Source organism: Arvicanthis niloticus, chromosome 6 (genome assembly GCF_011762505.2).
Source record: "Arvicanthis niloticus isolate mArvNil1 chromosome 6, mArvNil1.pat.X, whole genome shotgun sequence".
Classification (NCBI taxonomy): Eukaryota; Metazoa; Chordata; class Mammalia; order Rodentia; family Muridae; genus Arvicanthis; species Arvicanthis niloticus.
This window is the reverse complement of record NC_047663.1, coordinates 52657599-52670935: the sequence shown is the minus strand read 5'-3', so window position 1 is coordinate 52670935 and position 13337 is coordinate 52657599. Positions and strand designations below refer to the sequence as shown.

At 50.3% G+C, this 13337-nt stretch overlaps 1 protein-coding gene across 1 annotated transcript; it reads left to right on the top strand.

Annotated features, from left to right (window-relative positions):
- Positions 1-476: 476 nt before the first annotated feature.
- On the top strand, positions 477-13013 carry Alox12b (arachidonate 12-lipoxygenase, 12R type). The gene is made up of 15 exons (XM_034506901.2): positions 477-975; positions 1871-2075; positions 5811-5892; positions 6030-6122; positions 6252-6374; positions 6668-6771; positions 7079-7251; positions 7470-7613; positions 9150-9353; positions 9551-9637; positions 10064-10233; positions 10640-10761; positions 12078-12178; positions 12494-12664; positions 12767-13013. The coding sequence occupies exons 1-15, from the start codon at positions 829-831 to the stop codon at positions 12944-12946; spliced, it is 2106 nt and encodes a 701-aa protein (XP_034362792.1). The 5' UTR covers positions 477-828; the 3' UTR covers positions 12947-13013.
- The last annotated feature ends 324 nt before the right edge of the window (positions 13014-13337 follow it).

The window sequence follows — 13337 nt, the reverse complement described above, 5'->3', positions numbered from 1 at the left end:
TCCCCAGCCCTTTAGTATTTTTCTCCTGCTTCAACTTTTCTCTCATCTGTCCTCTGATTGTGTATTCAACACCGGTTTCTCTTAAGTAAATACTGACTAGGAAGGAAGCAGCAGATACCTGCTTCCAGCTCCAAACCTTTCCACCCTGGAGCTCTTCTAGGGCATCCCTAACCCCTTGTGGGTTCAACATTCTTCCCAATGTGTACTGCCCGTTTGGGGTTCTAACGAAAAAGCTGGAGGACACTGGACAACATATCTGTATCACTCCTTATGCCTTCCAAAGCAGGTCACTTCTGATTTTGGCCAGGTTCAGCATGGTCTCTGCAGCCAACGGGGGCGAACAGGAGGAAGGAGCTTATTAGTTTGATTAAGATCTGAAGGCCCTGCCCCGCCCCCTCCTCCAACTTCCCTGGGGCCCTGGCTCAGCCTGGACAGCCCCCACACCCTGAAGGCTGCTTCAGCCGCAGCATCTTCCATCCGCCCTCTCAGAGGCAGACCCAGCGCCCTGCCTGCGGTTCCTCCCCATCGGCTCCTATAGGTCTCTAGCTCAGACGCCTGCTCACCGGCCACTGGCCCGGCCCCGCCTCACCTGCCTGGCTCACATCCCGCCCGCCAAGGGTAGCAGCTGCTCCCAGCTCCAGAGACATTCGCGGGCCGGTGGTTCCCGCTGACTGCTCCGTCGCTGACTGCTCCGTCGCTGATTGCTCCATCGCTGACTGCTTCATCATTCTTCACTGTCTTGCTTCCCTTGCCTACCTCGTTTCTAACTGTGTGGCCCTAGCCGTCGTGTTCCGGATTGAGCCCTCTTTTGTCTCCTGAAGAGCGGCCATGGCCACCTACAAAGTCAAGGTGGCCACGGGCACTGACTTCTTTTCGGGGACGCTGGATTCAATTTCACTGACCATCGTGGGGACCCAAGGAGAGAGCCATAAGCAGCGATTGAACCACTTTGGGAGAGACTTTGCCACGGGGGCTGTAAGTGCGCGCATGAGTGTCACCCAGGATGGATGGAGGCTTGGGGTGGATGGAGGTATCCCGGAGGCAGTCAGAGCTGGGCCAGGGGAGTGGAGAACCAAGGACAGCTCTGACACTGTGAGCTCCCAAGTGGCTCCCTAGTTCCCCCCGACAGACACATTCATCCTCTGCCCTGTCTTCTCATCTCTTCCAACCAATACATCCTTCTCCCTCTTCCTTCCTTGCCCCCTCCCTTTCTCTCTGAACTCATCCGTATCTCTCCGTTCTCTTCCACACCTTAAGGTCCCTTCCATTCTCACTCCTTTCCATCGCCTCTTTCCCATCCTTACTCACTCTTCCTCAGCTACGTTGCGTCATAACTGGCTTCCATTTGCATTGGATTCTCTGTGACTTCAAATGGCATCTGACCAGCCTGGCCAGTGAGGACCTGCTTTGGCCTGATGGAAGCCACTCTGTGATTTTAATAGCCTTCTGCTCCTATATGACCTGAATAGGCTCCTCCATCTGTGTGGCCACTTGTGAATTCCTACATCTTCCTTGAGAAGTGGGAAAAGGGCATGGGGGAAGCTCTGATTCCCACTCTAGGATTGCAAGATGCTAGGAAGTCCTGGCATTGACTCTTTTGCTCTCAAGATTTCAAATAACTCCTGCAGCCTCAAGTGACTGGGGCCAAGACCTTAGGAACTGGGAAGGATGGATAAGGCTGGGGTCCTTCCCTGCCTTAGAGAGATGGGCCCATCAGAGGGCAGCTACTACATCTGTGCCTTTTTTCTCTTTATCCTTGCTCAGTGCACTCCACAGTCCAGGAGGTCAGTGTTGCTAATATGAGCAGGGTCTAGGTAAAGGGTAAGCCTACATTAAGTGGCCCAGGCACTCAGTCCCCATTTTTGTGCAGGTGGATGACTACACGGTACAGTGCCAGCAGGACCTGGGGGAGCTTATCATCATCCGTCTGCACAAGGAGCCTCACTCCTTCTTACCCAAGGACCCCTGGTACTGCAACTATGTACAGATCTGTGCTCCCAACTGCCGAGTCTACCACTTCCCAGCTTACCAGTGGATGGATGGCTATGAGACCCTGGCACTCCGGGAGGCCACAGGTGAGGCCACCAACCACCTTATTTCATGCAGTGAATTTCCTTACTCTTGCCCTGCTACTCCAGATTGGCAACTTCAGGATCCTATCAAGCCAGTCAGGCACCAGGAAGTCCAGAGCTCTCCTGTCATGGCCAGCCTCAGTCCCCATTGCTGCTCTGGGCTCAGCTTGGGGCTGCACGCTGGAGCAACCCAAGTGCATGAGGCCAAGGGAGCACTGTCAGCTCATGCAGGGAGTATTACCAGATCAGTCTTCCCCTTCATGTGTCACTCTCTCTTGACTCCTATTGGATGCCTGATGTGCTACAAGGATCCCTGTGGCTTTCTGGAGCAGGATTCCGTTTCTACAATAGGATGCTAGTGTTTGCTTGAGAAAGGATCTCTCTCTATAGTCCTGGAGCTCACTATGTAGTCTGAGAATCTTATAGAGATCCTTCTGCCTCTGCTTCTTAAGTGCTGGGATTAAAGACATGTATATAACAGTGGAGGTCAAAGGACAATTCATGGGGGTTGGTTCTCTCTTTCTACCATGGGAATTTTGATGATCAAACTCAGTTCTCTGGCTTAGGAGAAAGAGCCCATATCCATACAGCCAGTCTCACTGGCCTGACTTTCTTTCTTTCTTTTTTGTGATACTAAGGATTTGAACTCAGGGCCTTATGCATGGTAGATGAGAACTTTACAATTGAGCTATATTCTTAGTGGTTTCCTAGATGAACATTATGTGTGTGTGTATGTATATATTCATACATGCATATATGTGCATATATATATTATATATATATAATGTTCAGCTAGGAAACCACTAAGAATACATAAGAATACATATATGTTATATATATATATATATATATATATATATATATCACAAATATATATGTATATATACTAATGAGCCATTTTGTTGCTTCAGAGACTCTGCTACCCCAGTGGGATACCTTAGTTTCCTAACAGGATTCATTGCTATCCTCAGTGGCCTTTCCTACCCAGCAAGGGTTCCCCGGCTCCTGTAGGAGACCTCTTTATTCATGCAGGTATCCAGGCTTCTCCTGAATAGGGGAATGCCAGACCTGGTAGCAGGGGGGCAGTGTGGTTGTTCCTGAGGGAGAGTAGGACCTGAATGCCTTTGCTGTACACATCCACCTCTGCCTCTGCCATCAGTCTTCATCTAGCCACTTGAGTGAGCTTCCTTTTTTTTTTTTTTTTTTTTTTTTTTAGATTTATTTATTTTTATGAGTACACTGTAGCTGTCTTCAGACACACCAGAAGAGGGCATCAGATCTCATTATGGATGGTTGTGAGCCACCATGTGGTTGCTGGGAATTGAACTCAGGACCTCTGGAAGAGCAGTCAGTGTTCTTAACCACTGAGCCATCTCACCAGCCCTTGAGTGAGCTTCCTAAGTGTGGCTGCGGCAGGGCCACAAGATACATGTCTTCTCTTAGACCCCTTGAGCTTCTGCAGGCTTCTCTCTACGTGGAAAGGGCTGTAACTGAGGATGCTGGTATCTGCAGCCCCATCCTTTCTGTAGAAGACTACCCACCCATTTGCCTATGCTAGAATATTCTCAGAGGAGGGAATGGGGTCTAAGTCAAGGGAAAAGAGAGGCTGAGGCTGGGAGGTAGGTCTAGGGGAGGGTGAGGATGTCATCCTGGGAGTCACTGGGGACGCTGAGTACCTTCCCTTGGTGATAGGTCTATGTGGCATGGAAGGGGATGGGCAGGGGACAGGCAGGTGATACGAGCTGGCTGGGCAAGAATGGGGTTGGGTGGAGTGGCTGCCACGCAACACTAGGGCAGGGAGACTTGAGTCATCTTCTGGGCCCTCGAAGGAGTGAGGCTCCCGCCCTGGAGATGGAGCCAAGCTGGGAATCTGGATTGCACAACTCCAGGGGGCACCACCATTCCCAGAGTGCAACAGGAGGAGCTGGGGCATGTGGAAGTCTGATGAGGACAGCAAAGTGAGGGCCCTGAGAGAAACATCGAGGCTGTACTAATGGCACATACCAGCCTGGGGCAGTCAGTCAGGAGGCTGGAGAGGGGGAGAGAGAGAGAGAGGGTGAAGTTCTATCTCCATCTTCATCCATCCATCCAGTCATTTATTTTCTAGGCATCTGGGTGCGTTCCTATATTCTTCTAAGTCTTGGTGCCTTCATCTGTGAAATGAATGAGCAACAGAACCCACTTCATAGCGATGATGCAAGGAAGCAGTGGTATAACACATAAAAGGAAGTGCAAGAGGGCTTGATTGTCATGGTTGGGACTAGGTGGGGGACGAGGGCCAGAAGCAGCCTGGTCCTTATCACACATCACGACTTATTTTCCCATTGTAAAATGGACAAGACAGAACAGTTTCTATTTGAAATTGTTAGGGCCAGAGGTATTTTGAAATTTATATTTCCTTTAGAAGCTACACACACATGTGTGTTTATGTGTGTGTATGTATATATATGTATATAATAGAGACACATTTTTGTCTTATGTGTATGAATGCTTTTCCTGTGTGTGATGTTTATGCATGCCTAATGTCCAAATAGGCCAGAAGAGGGCATCTGATGGGTGCTGGGAACCAAACCTGGGTCCCCTGCAAGAACAGCAAGTGTGTTTAACTAGCGAGCCATCTCTTTGGCCCAAGTTGCACACATTAAAAAAAAAAAAAAAAAAAAAAAAAAAAAAAAAAAAAAACAACTTTATATTTGTATCTACAGGTTGGATACTTCTTATCTGAAATGGTTGGGTCAAAAGTGTTTTGGATTTTTAAAATATTTGCATGTATTTGCTGTCTCAGAAATGAGACTTAACTCTAACCACCAAGAATCTTTATGTTTTATTTATACCCTTTACTCTTAAACTGAAGGTATTCATACAACATTTTAGTGTAACTGTATTTTTTTTTTTTTTTTTTTTTACTGTGACATGAGGACATGGTGTGGAATTTTCCACTTGTAGCAAACAAGAAGTTTTAGATTTTGAAACATTTTGGATTTTTAGACTAGAAATCTTTCTCTCTTTCTCTCTCTCTCTCTCTCTCTCTCTCTCTCTCTCACACACACACACACACACACACACACACACACACACACACACACGTTATGTGAGACTTCTATAATCAGGATATTCCTAATCACACATACTACTATTTGTAATCAAAACTATAGTATGCCAGGTGAGTTCAATACAGACTGTGTATAGCCAGGCATAGTGGCACATGCCTGCAATTCCAGCACTTGCTGAGGCCAAAAGATCATGAGTTCAAGGTCAGCCTGGAAGACATACAGAAATTCTGTCACAAGCAAATCCTATACATAGCTTCAGGTAAATTTAGAACCCAGACAATGAGTTTGGCATAAAACAAACTTGATTTCTACAGACTTTCATATTTTGGATTTGTGGGAAGGGGTTACTCACCTCTCTCACTAGTTTGTTCTTGTGTACCTGAAATTATTAATATAGATACAGTGTGTTAGAAAGTGCCCTGTAACTAGTGAACTCTCCAGAGCTATTGGTTACCATTGGTGGGTCTCGAAGAGGAATTTCATGGAAAACTTGAAGGGTGTCGCTGGAGTATGGGGGAGATTTTTATCAGGGAGATGTAGTCTCCCTCTCCTGAAGGGGGCCTTCCCTAGCCTTCGCTCCCCCTTCCTGTGAGCTGGTCTGGGGATGAAAGTGACTTTCTCTTTGAACCCACCCTGGGCAGGGGAGAAGGACAGCCTGTGAGCCTTCCCCCTTGTCTCATGACAGGAAAGACAACAGCAGATGACACACTCTCCATCCTCTTGGAACACAGACAAGAAGAGATCAGAGCCAAGAAGGACTTCTACCAGTGAGTGAGAGGGTGGAAGGGTCTGGAGTCCTGAGAAGGCCGTGGAGGTGCAGGGGTTGTGAGTAGCTCTGGACTGCTGTGCTCTGTCTGGAGCCGTGTCTGTTTGTCAGGGCCATGAACTTGGTTTCTCTTTGCAGCTGGAGGGTCTTTGTTCCTGGCCTTCCCAACTATGTGGACATCCCCAGTTATCACCCTCCTCCCCGACGGTGCCGCAACCCCAACCGGCCTGAGTAAGGACCAGAAGCTGGGCTACCCCCCCCCCCCGCAACCCCCTGCTGCCCTTCTGCAAGGCCAGCACTTGCCTCTCTCTGGCCCCTGGGCAGTGGATGCCAGGTTCAAGCCCTGTTCTTTTCCCACAGGTGGAATGGTTATATTCCAGGATTCCCAATTCTCATCAACATTAAGGCTACCAGGTTCTTAAACTCAAATCTTCGTTTCTCCTTTGTCAAGACAGCCTCCTTCTTCTACCGCCTAGGGCCCATGTGAGTGCACACGAGTGAGGGTACCTGCAGAGATGGCCTCCCTACCCACCACCCACTTTCAGAATGGCTCCAGGTCAGAAAGGCTGGGGGAGTTAAAAAAAAAAAAAAAAAAAAAAAACTGTAGAAAACCTAAACCCTAAACCTAGACGTACAGACCTAAAGATGAAAAGACCCCAAGACACGGGGTTTAGAGCCCTCGGAACCCAGAGACCCCAGTGGGTAGGTGGCCTTGTCATTTTTCCTGTGTACCTAGTTTTCTTTTGACCTGTTACTCCTTGCATTACACCTCCTAGGGCACTGGCCTTCAAACTGCGTGGCCTGGTGGATCGCAAACGCTCCTGGAAAAGACTAAAGGACATTAGGAATATTTTCCCTGCTACCAAGACTGTCGTCTCTGGTATGGGGTGTCCCCCAATAAAACACAAAGCAGCCAGGTGGTCTCTGGGGCAAGAGGCCACCTCCTCTCATGGGACCAGTGGGCTCAAGTGGGAGCAACTGAAGGGCCACTTGAGAATGGTGGGCACACCCTTTGAGGCTTCTTGAAAATCACCATCCTGGGTCCCTCTGGACATTCAATGCAAAGCTAGGGGGCTTCATGTTCCTTCCAGCGTCATCTTGATGGCCACTGTTTTCTTTCTGATGTTTCTCTGTCCCTGGGAGGGTGCTCCTGGGTTTCATTGTGACATTCTGCACTATTCTCCCAGAGTATGTGGCTGAGCACTGGACAGAGGACAGTTTCTTTGGGTACCAGTATCTCAATGGTATCAACCCAGGCCTGATCCGAAGATGTATGCAGATCCCAGACAAATTCCCAGTTACAGATGAAATGGTGGCCCCATTCCTGGGTGAAGGAACATGCTTGCAAGCAGAGCTGGAGGTGAGGCCCTGTCTGGCTTGCCCTGGGCATCTCGCTGGCTTCTTCTCAGGCATCTCTATGCCTCTCCATCAGCAAGGTCCATTCAAGTCTCACTTATGCTCTCACATCTGTATCACCTTCTAACCACTGAGCCTTGGTGTCAGTGCCCTCTGCACCTAAGGCCTGGCTTGTAGGTACCCTATCTTACTACCTGCTTGCCTATTGTGATTCCCCTCCAGAAGGGAAATATTTACCTGGCAGACTACCGCATCTTGGATGGCATCCCCACGGTGGAGCTCAACGGTCAGAAGCAGCATCACTGTGCCCCAATCTGCTTGCTGTACTTTGATCCTGATGGCAACATGATGCCCATTGCCATTCAGGTACCAAAGGAAGTTGTGAGTGGAGCTACTGTGTGAGCCTGTGGCCAGTGCTGATCCCATGTGCATGAATATTCCTCCGTAGGTTTACAAGTGTGTAAGCCTTGTACTTGCACGTATGTGGGCAATGGTATGTCCATGTCAGTGTGTATGCGTGTGTAAAGTCCTGTGTAAACCTTGTGTGTGCATCTGAGAATGTGCCCATGTGTATGCATATCTTCTGATCCATGTATGACCATGTGGAGCCTGGGATGAGAACCCATTTTTTCACTTGTGCACACAATTATACTTCGTGCTTAAATATGAATGTGGGGCCCTGTGGTACACTCATTTGTAAGTCCTAGAAGTACAGCATACATGTTGTGACTATGTGCACAGAGATGACCAGATGTCTGTGGGCCAGGAGGTTGGAGCTTGTCTTGTTGATGACATTCATCCAGTCTCCTGTAGAACAACCTCTGTGTGGTACTGAGGGATTCAGACTCACTAGCTTCCTAACAGGACAAACTGAGGAGTTCCTTCCTCAGGGATCCTCACAAGGATCATTTATAAACTAGAAAAAGGGTCTTCTCTGGAGGTATCAGCCAAACCCTGATCATCTGGCTTATAAGTGGAACATGCATGTCTTCCCTCTCAAGTCCAGGAGCTGGGCATCCTTGACCTTCAACAGTTGGCTTTGGAGGTTGTGGTAGGCAGGATTATCAGAAGAGGGAGTTTCTGAGTGAGCCCCCCTCCCTCTCCCCTGCTGCTGGTATTGCCTTCCCACCCCCTCCTTTTCTCCTTCTCTTCCTCTTCCTTTTTTCTTTTCCTCCTTCTCCCCTATCTGTTCTTCTCCCTCCCACCCCTCCTTCTTCAGCCAGGAGTTTACAATCTTGTCCCGGGTGGACTAGAACTCACTGTGTAGACTAGGCTGGCTTGGACCATATAGAGATCCATCTTCCTCTGTCTCCAGAGTGCTGGAATTCAGGGTGTGTACCACCATGCTGGTCAGAGTTGTTGCTTCTTTCTTCTTCCCCTTCTTCCTTCTCCTTCTTCACCTTCCTCCTCCTTCTCCTTTCCTCCGTTGTTTTTTTGTTTTTGTTTTTGGTTTTTGGTTTTTCAAGACAGAGTTTCTCTGTGTAGCCCTGGCTGTCCTGGAACTCACTCTGTAGACCAGGCTGGCCTCGAACTCAGAAATCCGCCTGCCTCTGCCTCCCAAGTGCTGGGATCAAAGGCATGCACCACCACTGCCCGGCTCTCGGCTTCTGAGACAGGGTTTTTCTGTGTCACCCTGGCTATTCAGGAACTTGCTCTGTAGACTAGACTGGCCTCAAACTCAGAGATCCACCTGCCTTCTTAGAGAAAGTGGGGGCTTCTGGGTAGGGGCAGGTCCAGGAATATGCTTCAGGCACAGGGCATAAGAGTAAATGTGGGAAGAGAAGGAGGACCCTGTGGTGCTCAAAAGACAGAAGGACTGGAGTACAGAACTCTTGTCTTCTTCAGGGAAGATTCCTGTCAGGTTTTTTCTCTCATCAACCCTCCCACTTTCACCACGTCTAGCTCAGCCAGACTCCTGGGCCTGATTGTCCCATCTTCCTGCCTAATGATTCTGAGTGGGACTGGCTATTGGCGAAAACATGGGTACGCTATGCTGAGTTCTACAGCCACGAGGCCGTTGCACACTTGCTGGAGAGCCACCTCATTGGGGAAGCTTTCTGCTTAGCCCTCCTGAGGAACCTGCCCATGTGCCACCCCCTGTATAAGGTAAAGGTTTGGGGGGAGGAGAGTCTTGAAAGCTCCTGCTCTGTGGGCAAGGAGGGGGTTCAGTGAGTCCTGGGAGGCATCTGGGGATCCCTAGAGACTTCCCAAAATGAGGGAGTCTGATGTGCTGGAGTAGGGGTGCTGAGGTCCTTGGGAGCAATTTCTGCTTTCCTCATTGTCCTCCTTGCCTTCCTGCCCAGCTCCTCATTCCTCACACTCGATACACCGTCCAGATCAATAGCATTGGGCGGGCCCTCCTTCTCAACAAGGGAGGTCTCTCTGCCAGGGTAAGACTCTTGCCCCTGACTCCAACAAGACACTTGTTTTCTTCTGGTCTTTGCCATTAGTTTTAAAGCAGAACTTTCACTTGCTTAAAATTCTGGGAGTTGGGGATGGAGAAATGGCTCAGTGGTGTGTCTGAAGAGAGCAACATATATATATATATGTATATATATATGTATACACATATATATACATATATATGTATATATATACATATATATACACATATATTCTTTTTAAAAAATTCTGGGAGTAGGGCAAGGGTAGTGTTTGAATTGGTGCTATCTGGGGTACAGAGACAGGGTTTGGAATGTAAGGGTCCCTGGACCCCGGGCGGGCTGGGTCTAGGGTAAGTCCTGGAGGGACTGAAGTAATGCAGCATTCAGGGTGCAGGCTCAGACAGATACTTATGTAGTTCTTTCTCCCTTAAGGCCATGTCCCTGGGCCTAGAGGGCTTCGCACAGGTGATGGTTCGGGGTCTGTCTGAGCTCACCTACAAAAGCCTCTGCATCCCCAATGACTTCGTGGAGCGTGGGGTCCAGGATCTGCCTGGGTATTATTACCGTGACGACAGCTTGGCGGTGTGGTATGCAATGGAAAGGTAAGGCGGGGAGAGCAGCAGGTGGTACTCAGGTAGACAGACACCTGGAGTGTTGAAGGGATGTGGGGACTTCTAGGGATTTGGGCTTGAGTATTACCTGTTACCTGGGGCTTGTTCATACATCTGCCTCCTGGGCCTGAGGGGCCCCATTATCCTTGCTTTGGCCTCTAGCCCATCTCTGCTGGACAGGCCTCCAGGCCCCTCCTGGGCTCTCAGCTGCTTTAGGGTCCTCTCTTGGCTCTTTCTGGGAATTGCTCTGAGTAGTTTCTGACCTTGTCCATAACCCTCTCTACCCGATCCACAGGCCTTGCTACTACAGGTCTGGGGTGGCTCTGAGGCCAGCCAAAGCTAGTGTGACTCGGGGGATAGGGGAGAAACTCTAACTGTGGCTCCACCTTCTGTGCAGGTATGTGACAGAGATCATCACTTATTATTACCCAAATGATGCAGCCGTGGAGGGTGACCTGGAATTGCAGTGCTGGGTGCAGGAGATATTCAAGGAGTGTCTACTGGGGCGTGAGAGCTCAGGTATGGGTGTGGGGGCTCAGATGGGCCGGGGCTCAGGGAGCACCTCTAGGCACATCCCCCATGACTTTCCTGACTTGTGCTTATCTCCCTGTGGCTGAAGAAGGCCCAAACACTGTCCTGGGATCTTCACAGAGCCTTGTCCTGGGCCACAGAGCAGTGGCTGGGAGTAGGGGGTGGGGTTGGGGGGATAGAGCATTGGTATCTTGTCTGAGCTCAGGTACTATAGCTTGTCTCTGCTGAGGCCTGGAGGAGTCCCAGTCCTTCTTCCTAGGAATAAGCCTTGTGGACTTGGGGAATGAATGGGTTGTGACATTCTGATGACAAAGAATAAAGTGGAGTGGTAAAGGAGGCAGGGTGAGGGTGGGGGAGGGGTGGGGTGAAGATGAGGGGGAGGGAGGGGGTGGTAGGGGAAGGGTGGAGGGTAGCAGGCTCCAGGAGAGTGGTGGGAAGCAGCATAGCACTCAGGCACACACTCAATGTTTAGCGAGCAGCTATGGTGTGTGGCTGCCGGCTTCTGAGGGTACAAGGGGGAATGAGACAGGTCCTGGCGCTGTCCTCAGCATGTTCATGGACTGGACCCAGGGTTTAAGGTAATAGTTATCTCCACTATGGCAGAGCTAGAGCTGTTTAGGGGAGCCTGGGGCAGAATGGGGGATCTGGAGGAGGCAGCTCATCCAGCCTGGAGTAGTGGGTGTGTGGTCTGGGTGAAACTGGGCCTCTTGGGTGACATTTAGTAAGAGTTGTGCTGGATGAGTTCAGCATGTGTCCTTTCCTGATGGAGGCTGGGCTTCGGGGTGTGAACTGCATGTGGAAAAGCTCCAGGAGGTGGGGACCTGTCCTCCTGCAGCTAGCTGAGGCAGGAGAGCACCAGACTCCCCCGGGGCAGATACCAAGCCACACATCCTGGCTAAAGAGTTTGGAAGTTTCCTGAGTATAAGAGAGGGCACTAAGTTCTGCAAAAGATTCAGACTTATGGGTCAGAATATCAGAACACACAGATGGACAGGGCCGGTTATATGATGCTTTGGTATCCAGGAGGGAGGTGATGGGGGACCTGAGGATAGGGGCCATGGGGATGCAGAGAACTCCAGAATAAGCTAAAGGCTGGAAATGACCAAACTCAGTCCCGGCCTGGCCTGGGGAAGGGGTTTTTTTTGGCCACAGGAGGGCAGAGCTCTTTGAATGAGGGACCCCCTGCCCCCTGCCCCCCACCCCCCAGTCAGTTGGACTATTGACAAGACAGGGTGAGCACCCTCTGCTGGGCACCAGGCCTAGTCCAGGACTAACACTGCATGGTCTGTCTCACAATCCCTCAGGCTTTCCCACCTGCTTGCGAACTATACCTGAGCTGATCGAATACGTCACAATGGTCATGTACACCTGCTCTGCCAGGCATGCAGCTGTCAACACAGGCCAGGTACCTGTACTCGCCAGCCTCAGCCCCGGTCCTCCCAAACAACGTTTGAACCTCAAACTAATTCACTATCCCTGGTCCAGCCCCTGCTTGTCTTAACTGAGTACCTCTTCAACCTCAGTGTCCATGGTAACCTTGGTCCAGTCTCTGTGTCCCACCCACCCGCGGGCCCATCAGGGATAGCAGCACCACCAATCCAAACCAGGGCCTTCTGGGGCAGAGGTTCAATTCAACCACCACCCTGGAGAGGGATGCCCAGGTTTGCTTGGTGGGAACTGCGTGTTTTCTCATCCAGAAAACCTTTCGACTCCATTTTAGCTAGAGTACACCTCTTGGATGCCCAACTTCCCGTCATCCATGAGGAACCCCCCGATGCAGACCAAGGGGCTGACTACTCTTCAGACATACATGGACACGTTGCCAGACGTGAAGACCACGTGCATCGTGCTCTTAGTGCTCTGGACGCTCTGCCGGGAGCCGGATGACAGGGTGCGGGGGCGTCAGGGACAGGGAGCAGGAAGTGGGAGGCAGCAGAAAGGATTGGGTGGACAGCTTGGCTTTTGTCCCAGCGTCTGGTTCTCTGTTCTGCAGCGGCCGCTTGGCCACTTCCCAGACATCCATTTTGTGGAGGAGGCCCCTCGGAGGAGTATTGAAGCTTTCCGTCAGAACCTCAACCAGATCTCTCACAACATCCGACAGCGCAATAAGTGCCTCACCCTCCCGTACTACTACCTGGACCCGGTGCTGATTGAGAACAGTATTTCCATCTAGCCCGCCCTTCTGCCCTCCTTCTCCACACACTGCCTCTTATTTTCCAATAAAATTACTTCAAACATTGTCCTGGTCTGAGAGCATGTGGAGGTTTACTGAGCAGTAAGTTGTGGTCTGGGGATGATCACATACACGACCATGTTGTTCTTTGCCATCCAGGTAGGCATAGGGCAGCACCAGGTTCCATTTCCAGGTTCCAGTCCTAGATGGCCCTAGAGATTCAGGCCAGGCTGCTCCTGCTGTGGAGCCTCCTGTGAAGTGCTTGTCTGGGTAGGTACCTAGGCACTGCTGAGGGTGAGGAGGGAGGAAAAATGCTGGGATTTGGACCCTACCTTTTAACTCACAATTCTGGACCTTCTGAAGTGCCCTCCTACAGAAATTTAGTCTAGCC

Coding starts and splice junctions, on each gene's coding strand:
- Alox12b (XM_034506901.2), top strand. CDS start 829: ATGGCCACCTACAAAGTCAAGGTGGCCACGGGCACTGACTTCTTTTCG. Junction 7,614..9,149: donor TGATGCCCATTGCCATTCAG/GTACCAAAGGAA, acceptor CACCACGTCTAG/CTCAGCCAGACTCCTGGGCC. Junction 12,179..12,493: donor CAGCTGTCAACACAGGCCAG/GTACCTGTACTC, acceptor ACTCCATTTTAG/CTAGAGTACACCTCTTGGAT.